Genomic DNA, 14371 nt, shown 5'->3' on the forward strand with positions numbered 1-14371 from the left:
ATCATAAATAGAGGAAGCTCTTTTTATCAGTTCCAAACTTAATAATCCAATTATGATCCAAAACCCCAATTTGGAAGTTCTTTGTGAGTTCAGATATATTTCTTCAAAAGAAGAATGTTTGAAGTCACAGTTAGAGTCCTCATCCAGGTAATAAAGATCAACCATGCTTACCTGAAGTGTGAAATTCAGTGAATAGTCAGAGGGATTCACAATTAGTTAAACATCTCTTTAGGGGGAAATACATTGAATCCTAGTCTGTGAAGCAGGGAGCAGCTCTGCCTTCCAGAGCTTTCTTCTTTTGGGGGTAAGATTAAGATACTCTCTTTGAAGTGCCCTAGTCTCAAGTTATAAAGTGGTTCCTAATTGCTGAAAGAGAGGTTTTAGCAGATTGGAGAGGGAAGACCACAAGTATGGCTTTGGTGAAGCACAGAATGTGCAGGTTCGAGGATGGGGTTCACCAGTTCCAGTTAGTATAGACTCACACACACTCCACTCTGGACTCATTCCCTTTGTCTGCCTTTCTGTCCCAGTTATTGCATCTCTTTACAAAATAATAGTAGTGTTAGGAGAAGTCTATAAAGCCATTTTATAGGTTAAAAGCAGCTGAATATTTTGCTAGCTCACGTGGTTCTACCTAATTAGAATGGCAGGAGTAACAAGTATTGAATGCTTACTATGAGCCAGACATTACCTAATTTGAATTTTCCAAAGAGGAGTGATGTGTTGGTACTATTGTCATTTCCCATTTACATAGGAGAAAATGGAAGCTTGGTGAAAAATTAATGAATTTGCCAAAATCCATACAGACCTATTGAGCTAGTATTTTAACTTAGGCTTTTGCTCTTGAGTAGTCTGAGCTCATGAAATAAGATTTAACAGCATCTCCTCTATCCACCAAGCCTTACAGTAAATTGCAGAAGTGGGTCCACAGTTGTCATTCATAAAAACAAATAAGGAAAGCTCACTTTTTCATCAAACCATCACCCTCTAGTTTTATTCTTTTTCCACCAAGTTCTGAGAGAAAAAGGAAAAGGCATTATCCGAATTTTTGCAGCAGAAAGAGCTTTTAAATTCATAGCCAGAACTCTTCTCCAAGAGTTACTGAGAAGGATTATCATTACAAAGGCAGGTCAGGGGTCTGGGGAGTGATGGGGAGGGACCAGGGAGTTTTGGGGTGCTGTCCACCCTGGGCATCCTGGACAGGAGTGGAGCTGGTAGCTAGGAGGGAGGCAGCAGCCGGAGGCTCTTGCCTCCTGCACGTTCCTTCTCCTGTTACCTTCCCTGCAACCACTGATGAGTCAGTTAAAGGTCTTTCTGTCTGTTCCAGATGTCCGAATCTGACTTGACTGGTCTTTGAAAAAAGCGAGAGTTATTGGAAATATCCTCAGACATTTCACTGAATCAAAGGGGGAGGTTTTGAATAGCAGACCTCATGAAGAGTCTTAATCAAGGAAGCTCTGAGCCCTCAGAAACCTAAGGCTTCTCTAGGGTTCTAGGGCTGATTGACTGGCCTCAAGTCCTCCTTGTTTCTCCAAACCCACGTTCTCAAGAGAAAGTTTTTTGTTTTTTTTTTGTTTTTTTTTTTTTAACAAAATAAAAGTTTATTTTATTAGAATTAGGAATGTTCTTTCCCTCTGGGCAACCTGAACAGTCCAGTTACAATGAAAATCTAAGAACAGTTATTTCCACAGCACAGTGTGCTCTACGCACAAAATTACAGGGTTAGGAGCATTTAATCAATTTACCGATCTGATTGTCTCACCAACCCGCCCCCACCCATCCCCCAAGTGCTCTATACCGGGATTTTTGTACATCAAGTCCTTTTCTCTCTTATGCTAAATTTCAGTTCCTAATCATGGCTGATCCACATTTTACACTGCAGATTCAACCATTTCAAATCAAGTCAGTCAGTCTTGGATCTGCTATATTTGTGTGTATGTATACACGTGTATTTAATGTATTTATTTAAACACACATAAAACATACAATCTGGGTTGCAGCGGATTACATAGAATTTAGAGTCTGATGATATATGCTACTCAGTTTTACCACTGTGGTTTGTAGTCCTGCGCTTTGGATCAACAATTTTATTGTAAATTATTTAAGTCCATCTACTGCTCAATGAAGGAGAAAGTTATCTAATAGGCCCATCCTTGGACCAGGCTGTCAGTATCCATCAGCCATGGCCAGGGAGCAGGATCCTTTAACATAGAAATGAATGTTGGGGGAGGAGACAGGTCTACTCAGAGCTGTGTCCTGAGATGGGAGAATCACTGCGGAGGGCCTGTGAAACCCCAGGAGTTCTCCATTAGCAAGGGGATCTCTGTACTGTGTAATAGCTCTGTGCAGGTTTATCTCCTTCTTCAGCAGAGTACAGGATCTCATTGAACTTTGCCCCTCTTGTGAGCCTGGTTGGACAAGACACTCACTAAATGCTTATTGAGTAAATGAATTCTGTAGACCTTGACTTTTGTTTGGCAAGGCCAAAAATAAAAATAGGTAGCATTTATGGACATAGGATTTCCCACCAGGGCTGAAGGATGAAAAAGAGAGAAATAATGATATAGTGGAAAGAACAAAGGGGGAAAAAAGGGAGAAAAGTAGAATACCCAGAAAGGAGTGCCAGAGAGGAGGGTAGCATTGTTCTGGTTGTTCAGCAAGAAGCCTGTGGTTCTGATGCCATCTTTTCCTAGGAAATGGGACATGACCAAGACATGATTCATATTTTCAAATATTTTTAAAGAGTATTTTATAGTATTTTCAAATATGTTGAAATGTTTTTTTTTAAATAAAGACTTCAGTAGATTTTTTAAATTAACTATCAAAATTATAACTGGATTTCACATTCTGTTCCCAAACAGAGCCTACAATAGCTCCATCTCAAGTTTCTGCAAATAGCCTATCTTCCTCAGAAATTGAAGTTTCATGGAATGCCATTCCTTGGAAATTGAGCAATGGACACTTACTCGGTTATGAGGTAATATCTTTTAAAATTAATTAGCTCGTGTATGAATGTTGGCAGGCTACTTTGCTTTCGTTTACAAGTCTTTATAGTAATGAAATCTTAGCTAAAGTCTGACTTTGGATATTGTTCCCTGTGACTATCAACAAATATTGGTTTTAATTCAACCAATTGAATGAAAATAACTTTAGCATGGTAGAAAAGAAAATAATAATAAAATGAAAGGAAATAATGTATCCCATGGGCCTAATCTTTTAGCTGTATTGACAAAAAATAAGATTGAACTCTAGTGTTTAAGTTCATAGGATGACTTTGACGACAATTAACTCAATCTCCAGTGCTTTGGCTTATTTTCTTGGTGGACTTGTTGCTTCTGGGCTCTGAAGAAGCCATCTGTGTAGAATATAATTCTTGCCTTCAAATAATTGCCTTTGGTGAAAGAAGATGAATGGTGTGAAATAGGATAACACACAACCAAATGTCATGAAGATCAGACTAGGTCACACAGAGTGGCTGAGGGCTGAGAGACCTTGAAAGACTTCATAAGGGCATTCAGGCTTAACAGAAAAAGTAAGGAAACACAGAGAAAGTGGAAACATTCCAGACTGAGCATGGCACTTTGGAGGAATGGAAGGAGTAGCGGTCTGCCTGTGGAAGCTGGTTTCAGGTGAAGAAAAGAAAAATACAGTGGGGCCACGTCACAGATGGCCATAACTGTTAAGAAGAACCATTCTGACTGGGCCCCATGTTTAGGAGGGAGCCGTTAGGGAGAACTGAAAACAAATGGGCAAAGAATGGACAAGATAAAAAGTCCAGTCTTCAGATTTCTCTACCACTTTGTAGTAGCCGTCGTTGTGATTTACCTCCACCCCCAGCCATCTGCTTAGGAAGCTTCCCTCATGCTTCTAATTCCTGATTCTGTGGCAGGTTTACATGCAGCACATGTTTGCAGTACAGGACCATGTACCCTGCCACCTGCCAACATACCCTCAAATGATTACACCAGGGTGGCCAAAAGGTGGATCAAAGGCCACTGCCCATGGACAGGTCAGCTGAACTAAGTCAGATTCTTGTATGATGTCTTGAAGCAAGCAACACAGAGGTTGTGTTTAGTAAGAGTGATACCATGATATGTCAAATTTAGGACCCACGTCAGACTTGCCAAGTGAAAGTGAGAAAGAGTTATTCTCTCAGTTATGTCCAACTCTCTTTGAGATGCTGCGGACCATAGGGTCCCAAGCCCCTCTGTCCGTGGGATTCTCCAAGCAAGAATATTGGAGTGGGTTGCCATTTCCTTCTCCAGGGGATTTTTCTGACTCAGGGATTGAACCCAGGTCTCCTGCCTTGTAAATGGATTCTTTACCATCTCAGCCCCCTGGAAGCCCAGTGATGGCCATTGGGAAATAGAACAAAGAAGCTCTACCAGGACAAGATGGAGCAGACATACTCTGCTGCTGCTGCTAAGTCACTTCGGTCATGTCCGACTCTGTGCAGCCCCATAGACGGCAGCCCACCAGGCTCCCCCGTCCCTGGGATTCTCCAGGCAAGAACACGGATGCAACCCTAAAAAAAATGCAGGAGACAAGGACCCACGGAGCCTTAAAGAACAGAACAGAATAGCTCTTTGACAGCACCCAGTACTCAAGTTGGCTGTGTTCTTTCTCATAATGTCGCCTTGTCCTTCTTTTCAGTCAACTTTCTTTACAAGTGAACTTCCAAGAGTTCCAGGTCCTTGTAACCAAACAAGCAGTGACTTGAGTAAGCACTAATGACAAAGCCAAGAAAGGATAAGCTAGAGCAGAGGTGTTCAGAGGAGGCCCCATAGGCCATCTTGCCTGCAATTACCTGAATTTTTGCTGAAGATGAGCCCCCAGAATCATCCCTGGACCCACTGAACCCACTCATCTAGAGACAGATGTCATGAATGTGAATTTTTAGTGAGTACCCATAGGGAAATATCTTCCTGCACATGTGTGTATAGGAGGCCCTGGTCTTGGCACAGTGACCCTTGATCAGAGACAGAGCTGTTCAGCTTAAGGAAGGTAAAATGATATTGAAGAAGCAAAACACCACATACATATAGAAGAGCAACTTGGTTAGCATATTAAAGGGAGCCAGGAACATTTGGATGAAAAATTCCTGTAATTCCCTAGCAGTGAATGGAAGCAGTGAAAGACAGTGGGCAACCAATAGTAGGTCCCCCATAATTAGAGAAGTGGCATTGACAGGGAAGGTAGGTGGGATAGACGGAACACAGATGTACTAGTATAGTTCTGAGGTCAAATCTGTGCCAGATTCCAACCCTGCCTTTCCCTTTGCTGCAAAAGTGATGTAAATTCTATGAGCCTTACTTTTATCACCTGCAGAGTGGGAACAATGGACCTAACCTAACTAGGATTTTGAGAACATAAACTGTGATTAGATACTTGTGCATCTCACAGTTTCTGGCTCATATTAGTAACCAATGAAGAAGCATGAGCCATATTCCCAAAGAATTTTGAGATATAAATTTATAGATTTCTTCCCAGTAAATATTCTCAAACAATTCTTCAACTCTAAGCGCTTTTGCCTCAGGAGAGTTTGTGACAGCTATTAAGATGGGATGACCTGTGAGATTCCTTCCTTCCTGGCTTTGTTTCCAAAGCTCAGGCCTTTAAGCCGATTATTTCATGTATCCTAGAGAGTGGGGAGAGAGAAAATGCCACAGCGGAAAAAAATGCAAGAGAAATTTCAGGTGATTTTGGAAGAAACAAAGATCTTAGGCTTACGAAGTCCTGTGAGTCCTATCACTTTCTCCCTGGCAGTGCCCAGGGTGATGGTGAGACCACAGAAGGGAACAGATGCGCTTCCTATACTCAACAAGGACTTTTTATTTCCCCAGCATGGCAGAATTGCTGGGCCTACAGGGATCAAACAGTTTAAGAGTAAGTTATCTTGGCAAGGCTTTGGGAAGGGAACCCCAGGAGTGATTGAAGTCAAGCAGGATATGAAATTCAATGTTAAATCAGATTTACTTAGAGAAAATAAATGAGCTCATCGTACATCCCTCCAACAGGAGACTGAGGTACACCTCCCCCATTCAATAACTTTGTCCTTTACAAACTCTGTGTGTGTTTCAGTGTGTGTTAGTCATTCAGTCATGCCCGACTCTTTGCAACCCCATGGACTGCAGCCCACCAGTCTCCTCTGTCCATGGGATTTTCTAGGCAAGGATAATGGATTGGCTTGCCATTTCCTTCTCCAGGGTACACTCTATGACAGGGGCATAATTCTCGACCTGGTTGTAGCTTGTGAAATACTTAAGAGAAATAAATAAGAGACTATATATAAATGAGCTTTGTAGGCTTCCAAGGGCCACAGGAGTGTTATCAGTCACTGGTGATTGTCTGACAGCTTGAAGGCAGGTAGATGTTGATGTTAGAATATGTCAGTTTAAGCAGATCAGGAGTCATCCAGATAAGCAACTCTATAAGAAAAGAGAATTATACTGCTGTGGCTCAGGTCAGGAAAGAGAGGTTGATTGAACAAGAGAGAAAACCAAAGCATCCATGTAGTTCCAGAATAGTTATCTTGTTAAGTTCACACCATTTTTGAATTAGACAAACCTGCATTCAGATCCACTAGAGCAGAATACAGTCTCCATCAGGGACAAGAAACCCTGCCTGTTTGCTCACTTACGTATCCCAGGTGCCAGCAGTTGTATCCAGCACAGAGGAAGTTTGCAGAAAGCTCATGGTGACTGATGAAATACAATTTCAGCTCCATTATCTTATTGCTCTTTGGCCTTGAGCACGTGATGAATGTTCTCCAAGGCCCTGTTAAAATAAAGATAATAGTAAGTAACTCACAGCATCATTGGAGAAGTTTTAAATGAGATAAAGCAGCCATTGCGAAAATGGGCCAAAGAGACTTTGGGAGCTTCTGCTTTTCTGTTTTTGCATATTGGGCTTTGGGATAAGATTTCACTGGAAGGAAAATTTTGAAAACCAGTGAAGTAGTATTGAAACACATAGCACAGTCTTGAGCATGGGACTCAGTACTATTTTTTGTGTTGCTACTGGTGTTGCCATTGGCGAGGAGAGCAAAAAAGATGAGGAGCTGATGAGCAAATGGAAATTGCCTTGAATTAATTATAGCATCTTCCCTATGAGAGTAGCGAACTTAACATCCACATAAAGCCTGAGTACAGTATTGAAAGGAAACAGCTAGTGAAAATTTCCCCCGCAAGGGCTTGCGTGTGCTGGGTGTGCTCGGTGGTGTCTGACTCTTTGTGACCCAATGGACTATGGCCACCAGGCTTCTCTGTCCATGGGATTTCCCAGGCAAGAATACTGGACTGGGTTGTCATTTCCTCCTCCAGGGGATCATCCCGACCCAGGGATTGAACCCTCATCTCTTGAATCTCGTGCATTGGCAGGTGGATTCTTTATCACTAATGCCCCCTGGGAACTCCCCAAGGGTTTGGTGTGTATGAAAAGAAAGAAACAAGAAAGAAGGAAACACTCTGTGCGACAACTTAAGAAATAGTGTATATAATTGTGCCAAGATAGAAATACGTATTTTCATAGTCTCAGTAATGATTTAAACAGTAACCTGGAAGAATAAATGACTTAGCTGAGTATTTAATTAGCAGTCGTGTGGCTAACTTTCTGGGTTGCAGTTTCCCCAATATATCTTCGCAATTGTTAATAGCTCCTGCCTTCCTCTCATCTCAGTGGGGGTTGATCATGTGCCATGGGGCGTGCTGAGCACACATCATCATTAGCAGCTAGACTAATTTTTTTTTTTTTTCTGATTTGACCAAGAAGTCGTTGAGGAGCTCATTTCCCTGGGCTCCAATTTATTTCATCTTCTAACCACAACACTCAGGCTCAGATCTCTTCTTGTGCCCCTTTTTGTAGAAACAACAGATAAGAACAAGATAAAGAGGAGACAGATGGTTTAAATTCATGGGTAGTAGGTGCCTGAGAAACAAAAGCTCCAAAGTTCTATTTTGGTACATACGGTCCATTTCTTTACAGTCATTTTGTGACTTGAGAAAATAAAACTTGGAAGAATAATCTTGACAAGCAATGGGAAAAGCTATATTGTGAAATAGTGTGTGTGTGCATGTGTGCGTGCACACACACACGCTCAGCTGTGTTGGACTCCTTGTTACCCCATGGACAGGATACTGGAGTAGGTTGCCATTTCCTACTCCAGGGAATCTTTTCGACCCAGAGATTGAACCCAAGTCTCCTGAATTGGCAGGCAGATTCTTTACCACTGAGGCACCTGGGAAGCATTTTGAAATATTACAGGTAAGTATATTTTGAGAGGGGAGCTAGTAGATTTTTTTTTTTTAATATTTGACAGAGGAACATAACTTGGGCAGTGAAGGGGTGGGGGACCTAGTAGATTTTTGTTGTTGTTGCCAGGAGAATATAACTAAAAAATGTATACAGAAGACCAAACTGAAACTTCACTGATATCTCTGTTCAGCCTCCTGTTGTAAACAGCTATATGGAATATATTTAGCTCCCACTATTTTAATTAGAATAGGAAAAGATGTTAAATACTTTGAATTCTTTTTGAATATAAAATTTCTACTGGCAAAAATGAAAACATATAGACAGAGTCTGATTCCTTACAATCAGGCAAAGAATTAACTTCATTCTAGAACGAAGAGTCACAGGTACATAGGAAAATTGGATAGAGACAATTCAAACCCTTTTAAATAAATAGAAAGCTGGCAAAAAATGAAGTGAGTAAATAAAAAGCAGACTATTGGGAGGTAATGGAAGGATTTGTTATGCTGGAGAGAGCAGTAAGTATGTGTGTGAGTGAGGGTTGCCCAAACAAAGCAGGGTTTGTTATTAGGCACATATTGTCCTTACCAAACTGTGACTCACTCAGCACTGAGAGAGTAAATACCCAGCCTCTCTTACCTTGCACCGGCCCATCTCCTGGCTTCTCTGTTTCTAAACTCAGGTTTGGCTGCTCACCTCTCAAAAGGTCAAGAGACAAGTGCTGATAGGAATGGAAAGGTTGCTTTATTCAGGAGGCCAGCAACCTGGGGAGATGGCAAACCGATTCTGAAGATTCTGCTCGACAGTCAAGTTTTTAAAGGGAGAATCATTTGGGGAGTGGGCCAGAACCTTCATCTATCTTTGTCATGTGCAGACTATTTTCTTATTGGTTGGTGGGGAGGTAACAGGAAAGTACTCCAGGAATCTTGTGCTCCTCCTTCACCTGGGTGAGGGGAAGGGTGGTGCTAAGTTCCTGCAGAAGAACTCAGAGGTATTGTTAAGTATATTTCTTGAGGACCCTGCACCTCCACTCCACTTCCATGCACTATTAGTTTTTTACTGCTTCTCCTTAGTTTCTGTATTTCCTCTCTTTCCTGATAAGCAACTATTTGAATCTGCCCTTTGGAAATCAGGGAAGGTCAAGGAGGTTAAATGAAACTATTTTCTGCAAACAAGAAATAGGGGACACAGAAAGGATTTGTACCTGGAGGGTTCCACAGCGTCCTGCTCCATCTCGTCTCCATCCAGTGAGAAGCCAGAGAGAGGGTCAGAGAGCCTGGCATGCAGTTCTCACAAGTCAGCCCCCCAGGGACTGAGTGCCAAGCAGGGAAGGGCTGTCAGGGAACCCCTAAAGAAGAGCAGAAGATAGATCTGGATTTGTCTTCTTAAACACCATCGAATGCATTTGCCTGCCTGATATTTATCGAAATGTGTTTTGTCTGGCAGCTAAGAGAAAATATGTCTCCCTGAAAATCTAGAAGTATGCACAAAATTATTTTGGTCTATTAAAACTGCATTTCTGACAATACCTGTACTTTAATGGCTTAAAAAGGTGCCATTTTTCAATACATTATTTTCATAAACTGCATTTGGTTTAAGGTTAAGTGAAATCTGTGATGCCATAATATGAAGGACTCCTCACTGCAAGGACATTAGTTTTCGGAATAACCACATTACTTGCAGGAATAGAGATAGCATTTAAAATGCTGATATTCCTCAAGTTTGCTTCTGTTTACCTACCCAGATCAAAATATATTGGTTTGTGAACTGGTGTTACGGTTCTAAAGAAAAAATTATTATCTCATCAAGAAATTGGAGTCCCAGTGTTTTATAGGCACATACAGTATTAGGACTTGAGTAACTAGCTTGGTGAATTAAAGGAGAAAAAATATCCGTCTCTGTTCTATCCACAGAACAGTTCTGACATGAAAAATGTGTTGTTGTTGTTGTTGTTGTTTTTCTTTTTTCTCTACACCAGCCTGTTCTCTGATACCAGCAGCTATGCTGTGCTTAGTCACTCAGTCATGTACAACTCTTTGCGACCCCATGAACTGTATGTAGCGACCAGGCTCATCTGTCCATGGGATTCTCCAGGCAAGAGTACTATAGTGGGTTGCCATGCCTTCCTCCAGGGGATCATCCCAACCCAGAGATTGAACCCAGGTCTCCCACATTGCAGGCAGATTGTTAACTGTCTGAGTCACCAGGGAAGCCCCTGATACCAGCTAGGTGCCCCAAAATACAATTCAATTCTGACACTGTATGAGGAGTTAGCTTCAGATACTACAAGGCTTACTGGGTTGGGAAGATTTCCTGGAGAAGAGAATGGCTACCCACTCCGATATTCTTGCCTGGAGAATTCTGTGGACAGAGGAGCCTGGCTGGCTACAGTCCATGGGATCGAAAAGAGTAGGACATGACTGAATGACTGACACTTTCACTTTCCTACAGGTTAAGGGTTCAGTCCCACAAGACTGGTACCCACCACACACAAACATAGATGCCATCAGTCCAGGTCTCCTCTGGTCAACTAGGGGGGTTACCACAACCCCCTCCTTGGGTTTGAGAACTTGCTAGAATGGCTCACAAAACTCAGGATAGCACTTTGCTTACCATTATCCATTTATCATAAAGGATACAACTCAGGAACAGCTAAGTAGAAGAGATGCCTAGGGTGAGGTTCGTGAGAAGGGGCACAGGGCTTCCATGCCCTTCCCATGCCCTCCACTCTCCCAGCGCCTCAATATGTTCAGTTACTAGGAAGCCCTCAAACCTTGTCAGTTAGGGTCTTTTATGGAGGCTTGGTAGCGCTAGGGGTAAAGAACCTGCCTGCCAGTGCAGGAGACGTGAGATGTGGGTTCGATCCCTGGGTTGGGAAGATCCCCTGGGGGAGAAAATGGCAACCCACTCCAGTTTGCCTGGGAAACCCCATGAACAGAGGAGCCTGGCAGGCTACAGTCAACAGAGTTGCAAAGAGTCAGAGACAACTAAAGCAACTTAGCACTTCATTGAAAGGAAGGAAGGATTGAATCATTTACCATTCAGTTTAGTTCAGTTCAGTTGGTCAGTCGTGTCTGACTCTTTGCGACCCCATGAATCGCAGCACTCCAGGCCTCCCTGTCCATCACCAACTCCCAGAGTTCACTCAGACTCACGTCCATCGAGTCAGTGATGCCATCCAGCCGTCTCATCCTCTATTGTCCCCTTCTCCTCCTGCCCCTAATCCCTCACAGCATCAGAGTCTTTTCTAATGAGTCAATTAATGGAGAAGGCAATGGCAGCCCACTCCAGTACTTCTGCTTGGAAAATCCTATGGATGGAGGAGCCTGGTAGGCTGAAGTCCATGGGGTCACGAAGAGTCGGACACAACTGAGCGACTTCACTTTCACTTTTCACTTTCATGCATTGGAGAAGGAAATGGCAACCCACTCCAGTGTTCTTTCCTGGAGAATCCCAGGGACCAGGGAGCCTGGTGGGCTGCCGTCTATGGGGTCTCACAGAGTCAGACACGACCGAAGTGACTTAGCAGCAGCAGCAGCAACCAAATTAAATTAACCTCCAGCCTTGTGTCAGGAGGTGGGCCTCTAAGTTCCAACCCTGTAATTACAAGGTTGATGACCAATTTCCATCCTGAAGGTAACCAGGAAGGCACAATCACCAGATATATCATTGGCATACAATGACACTTATCACTTCTGACATCCTAAGGATTTGGAGGGAGGGGTGTGTCAGGAAACTCCAGCAAAGGCCAGATACATATTTCCGCTGTATCTCTGTGATGGGAAGGAGGGAGGGATTTGTAAACTGCATGTGTTTAAGTTATTTACAAATTAAACAATATTGGGTACTTGATGTGTACAAGCTTTGTACTGAGTGGCAGAGCTATGGTGATGACTAGGACAAATCTGCCTCCTATGCTTGATTCTACTTTAGCATCCTCCCTTCCTGCTATCTGCTGTGCCAAGGAATGCAGTTGCTACCCCTGGGGCACACTCCCTCTAGCAAAAACCAAGGCAGCGTCATCCTCTACTGATGAAAGGAGTGCCCTGTACCTCTCAGGTGATGAAACAGTGTTGAGAGCCACAGTTCAGTCTTAATCACCTCTTTCTTTGGAGTAGCTTTGCCTTTTATTTTTGCTGGCTCTGAACTCATAGTGAAGCTACCACATGAAAATGTCTGTGTTTCTTCAGGTCTGGAAAATTCTCAGGACATTTTCTCTTTAATTGGTGCCTTTAATTGTTGGACTTTTCCTTCCGGAACTCTGGTTGGAACATTTCATTTTATTCTCAGTGTTTCTTAATTTGGCTTTCATAATTTTTGTTTCTTTCTTCATGTTCTGGAATTATCCATTCTTCTATACCTTCCAGCCTTCAGCTCAGTTCTAGGACTGATTTCTTTCTTAACACTGTATTCTTCAGGGGTCGGAATCCTACTTGATATTTTTCAGATTTGCCCCATCTTTTTTCTTTGTCTCCTCTTCTCATATCATAAATTTAGTCTCTTCTTTAGTAAATGTGAACATTTTAAGTATACTTCTTTCAAGGTCATTTCAGATAAGTGTGTTATAGCTCGTCTCCTGTCATCCAGTCTGCTGACTCTGTTTCTTGTGGGCAGAGCTCTTCCTGAGCTTTGTAGTATTTCTTTCTCTGCTCATCCTTTGTAGCTGCTGCCTTCATGTTCTGTCAGTGTTACACTAACTCTTTTTACACAGTTGTGTTCCTGGGACCCATTTCCTTTCTTCATCCCTGTATTGCTGTTGTGCCTAGGAAATCCAAATTAGTGTGGAGTTACATTCTGTCCTCTCGGGTGTAGAACTTTTGGTCTCTTTTCATGCTTGGCTTTTCCCTCTTTAAAAATAGTCTATCCTCATATAAATATTTTGAACAAAATTTTATAGAATATAAGTAATTTATTACTTATATAATAAAAGTATCTATCCTCTTATACATATTTTTGACCAAAATGTAACTGATTTATTACCTGGAAATATATATGTCATTGCTTTATTTCTTTATGCTTTAGTTATATGCATTTTTATTCAACTTTTAAAGTAAAGCTATTTGAGAAGATCATATAATCAATTCGAACTAATACCATGCTCAATTTTTGCACTAATTTTCTCTATGATTAAATATTGATAATACTTGTCAGCAACTGAGATCTAAAAATAAATCTCTCATTCTAATACATGGAGATTGCTTCAAGTGCTTCAGAAACTGCTGTTAAGAGCCTTCAAGCACCTTTTAGGAATTGATTTATAAAAGATAATCCGTATGCCAATCGAAAATTGTTTTTATCTCTTCTTTAAATCAGTCTTCTAAGGAGAGATTTCTTAGGCAATTTATATTGAGGTAATTTGAATACAAGAAGAACGGTGCAAGGATTGCAGCCTAACAAGAGGCCGGTATGTAAGGATCCTGATTGATTACTTAATTTCAACTGACCTCTGCCCTTCCACCTGTTGAGTGACCTTTACTAAAGCTCATAATTATGTGATCTTTTCCCCAATCTGTGCTATATCTCAGGCCACAAGTTTTGAGGTTGCCCATGATGTTTTATTAAAATCATCAATTATGTGTCATTCTTGGTTAATAACTAGACAATGCTTTCAAGGGCAGGGAGAGCATTTTATGTTTGGAGTCATCTAAACCTAGCAATACCTCTAGTGCTTACAGTTGGTGAATTTAGAATGTACTGGGCTGTCAGAAACGTTTATTTGCATTTTTCTGTAAGACATTATAGAAAAACCCAAATGCAGTTTCTGGCTAACCCAGAGTATGAGTTTTCAGTGGCCGTTAGCCGTTTGTTGCGTGTGTGAGTGTGCGTGCTCAGTTGTGGGTTGCCGCTTCCTACTCCAGGGGATTTTCCCACCCCAGGGATCGAACTCATCTCTTAAACCTTCTGCACTGGCAGTTGGATTCTTTACCGCTGCACCACCTGGGAAGCCCCAGTTTATTGGGTGTGACTTTATAAAAGACAATTTGGCATGTTATTTCTAATTAATAAAAACAATATGTAGTTTTGTTTGAGAACAGTAAATGGTGTCAGATATATGGATTTTTTTTTCCTACAATTTTATCATCAAGTTTTAGTATGTGCTGTGCTGTGCTTAGTCGCTCAG

The 14371-nt window shown here is 41.8% G+C and overlaps 1 protein-coding gene across 5 annotated transcripts in view; it reads left to right on the top strand.

Moving 5' to 3' along the window:
* CNTN3 (contactin 3) overlaps window positions 1-14371 on the top strand; it is a 395604-nt gene that overhangs the window by 352779 nt on the left and 28454 nt on the right. For all 5 annotated transcript variants that reach the window (XM_086366707.1, XM_086366708.1, XM_086366705.1 and 2 more), the window contains one exon: window positions 2862-2977. In XM_086366707.1, the coding sequence (XP_086222833.1) occupies window positions 2862-2977 (116 nt within the window). The remainder of the gene's footprint in view (window positions 1-2861; window positions 2978-14371) is intronic.

This window comes from Bos grunniens, chromosome 22 (assembly GCF_055505025.1).
Source record: "Bos grunniens cultivar Pamir isolate PY7600 chromosome 22, Bosgru_T2T1.0, whole genome shotgun sequence".
NCBI classification, from domain to species: domain Eukaryota; kingdom Metazoa; phylum Chordata; class Mammalia; order Artiodactyla; family Bovidae; genus Bos; species Bos grunniens.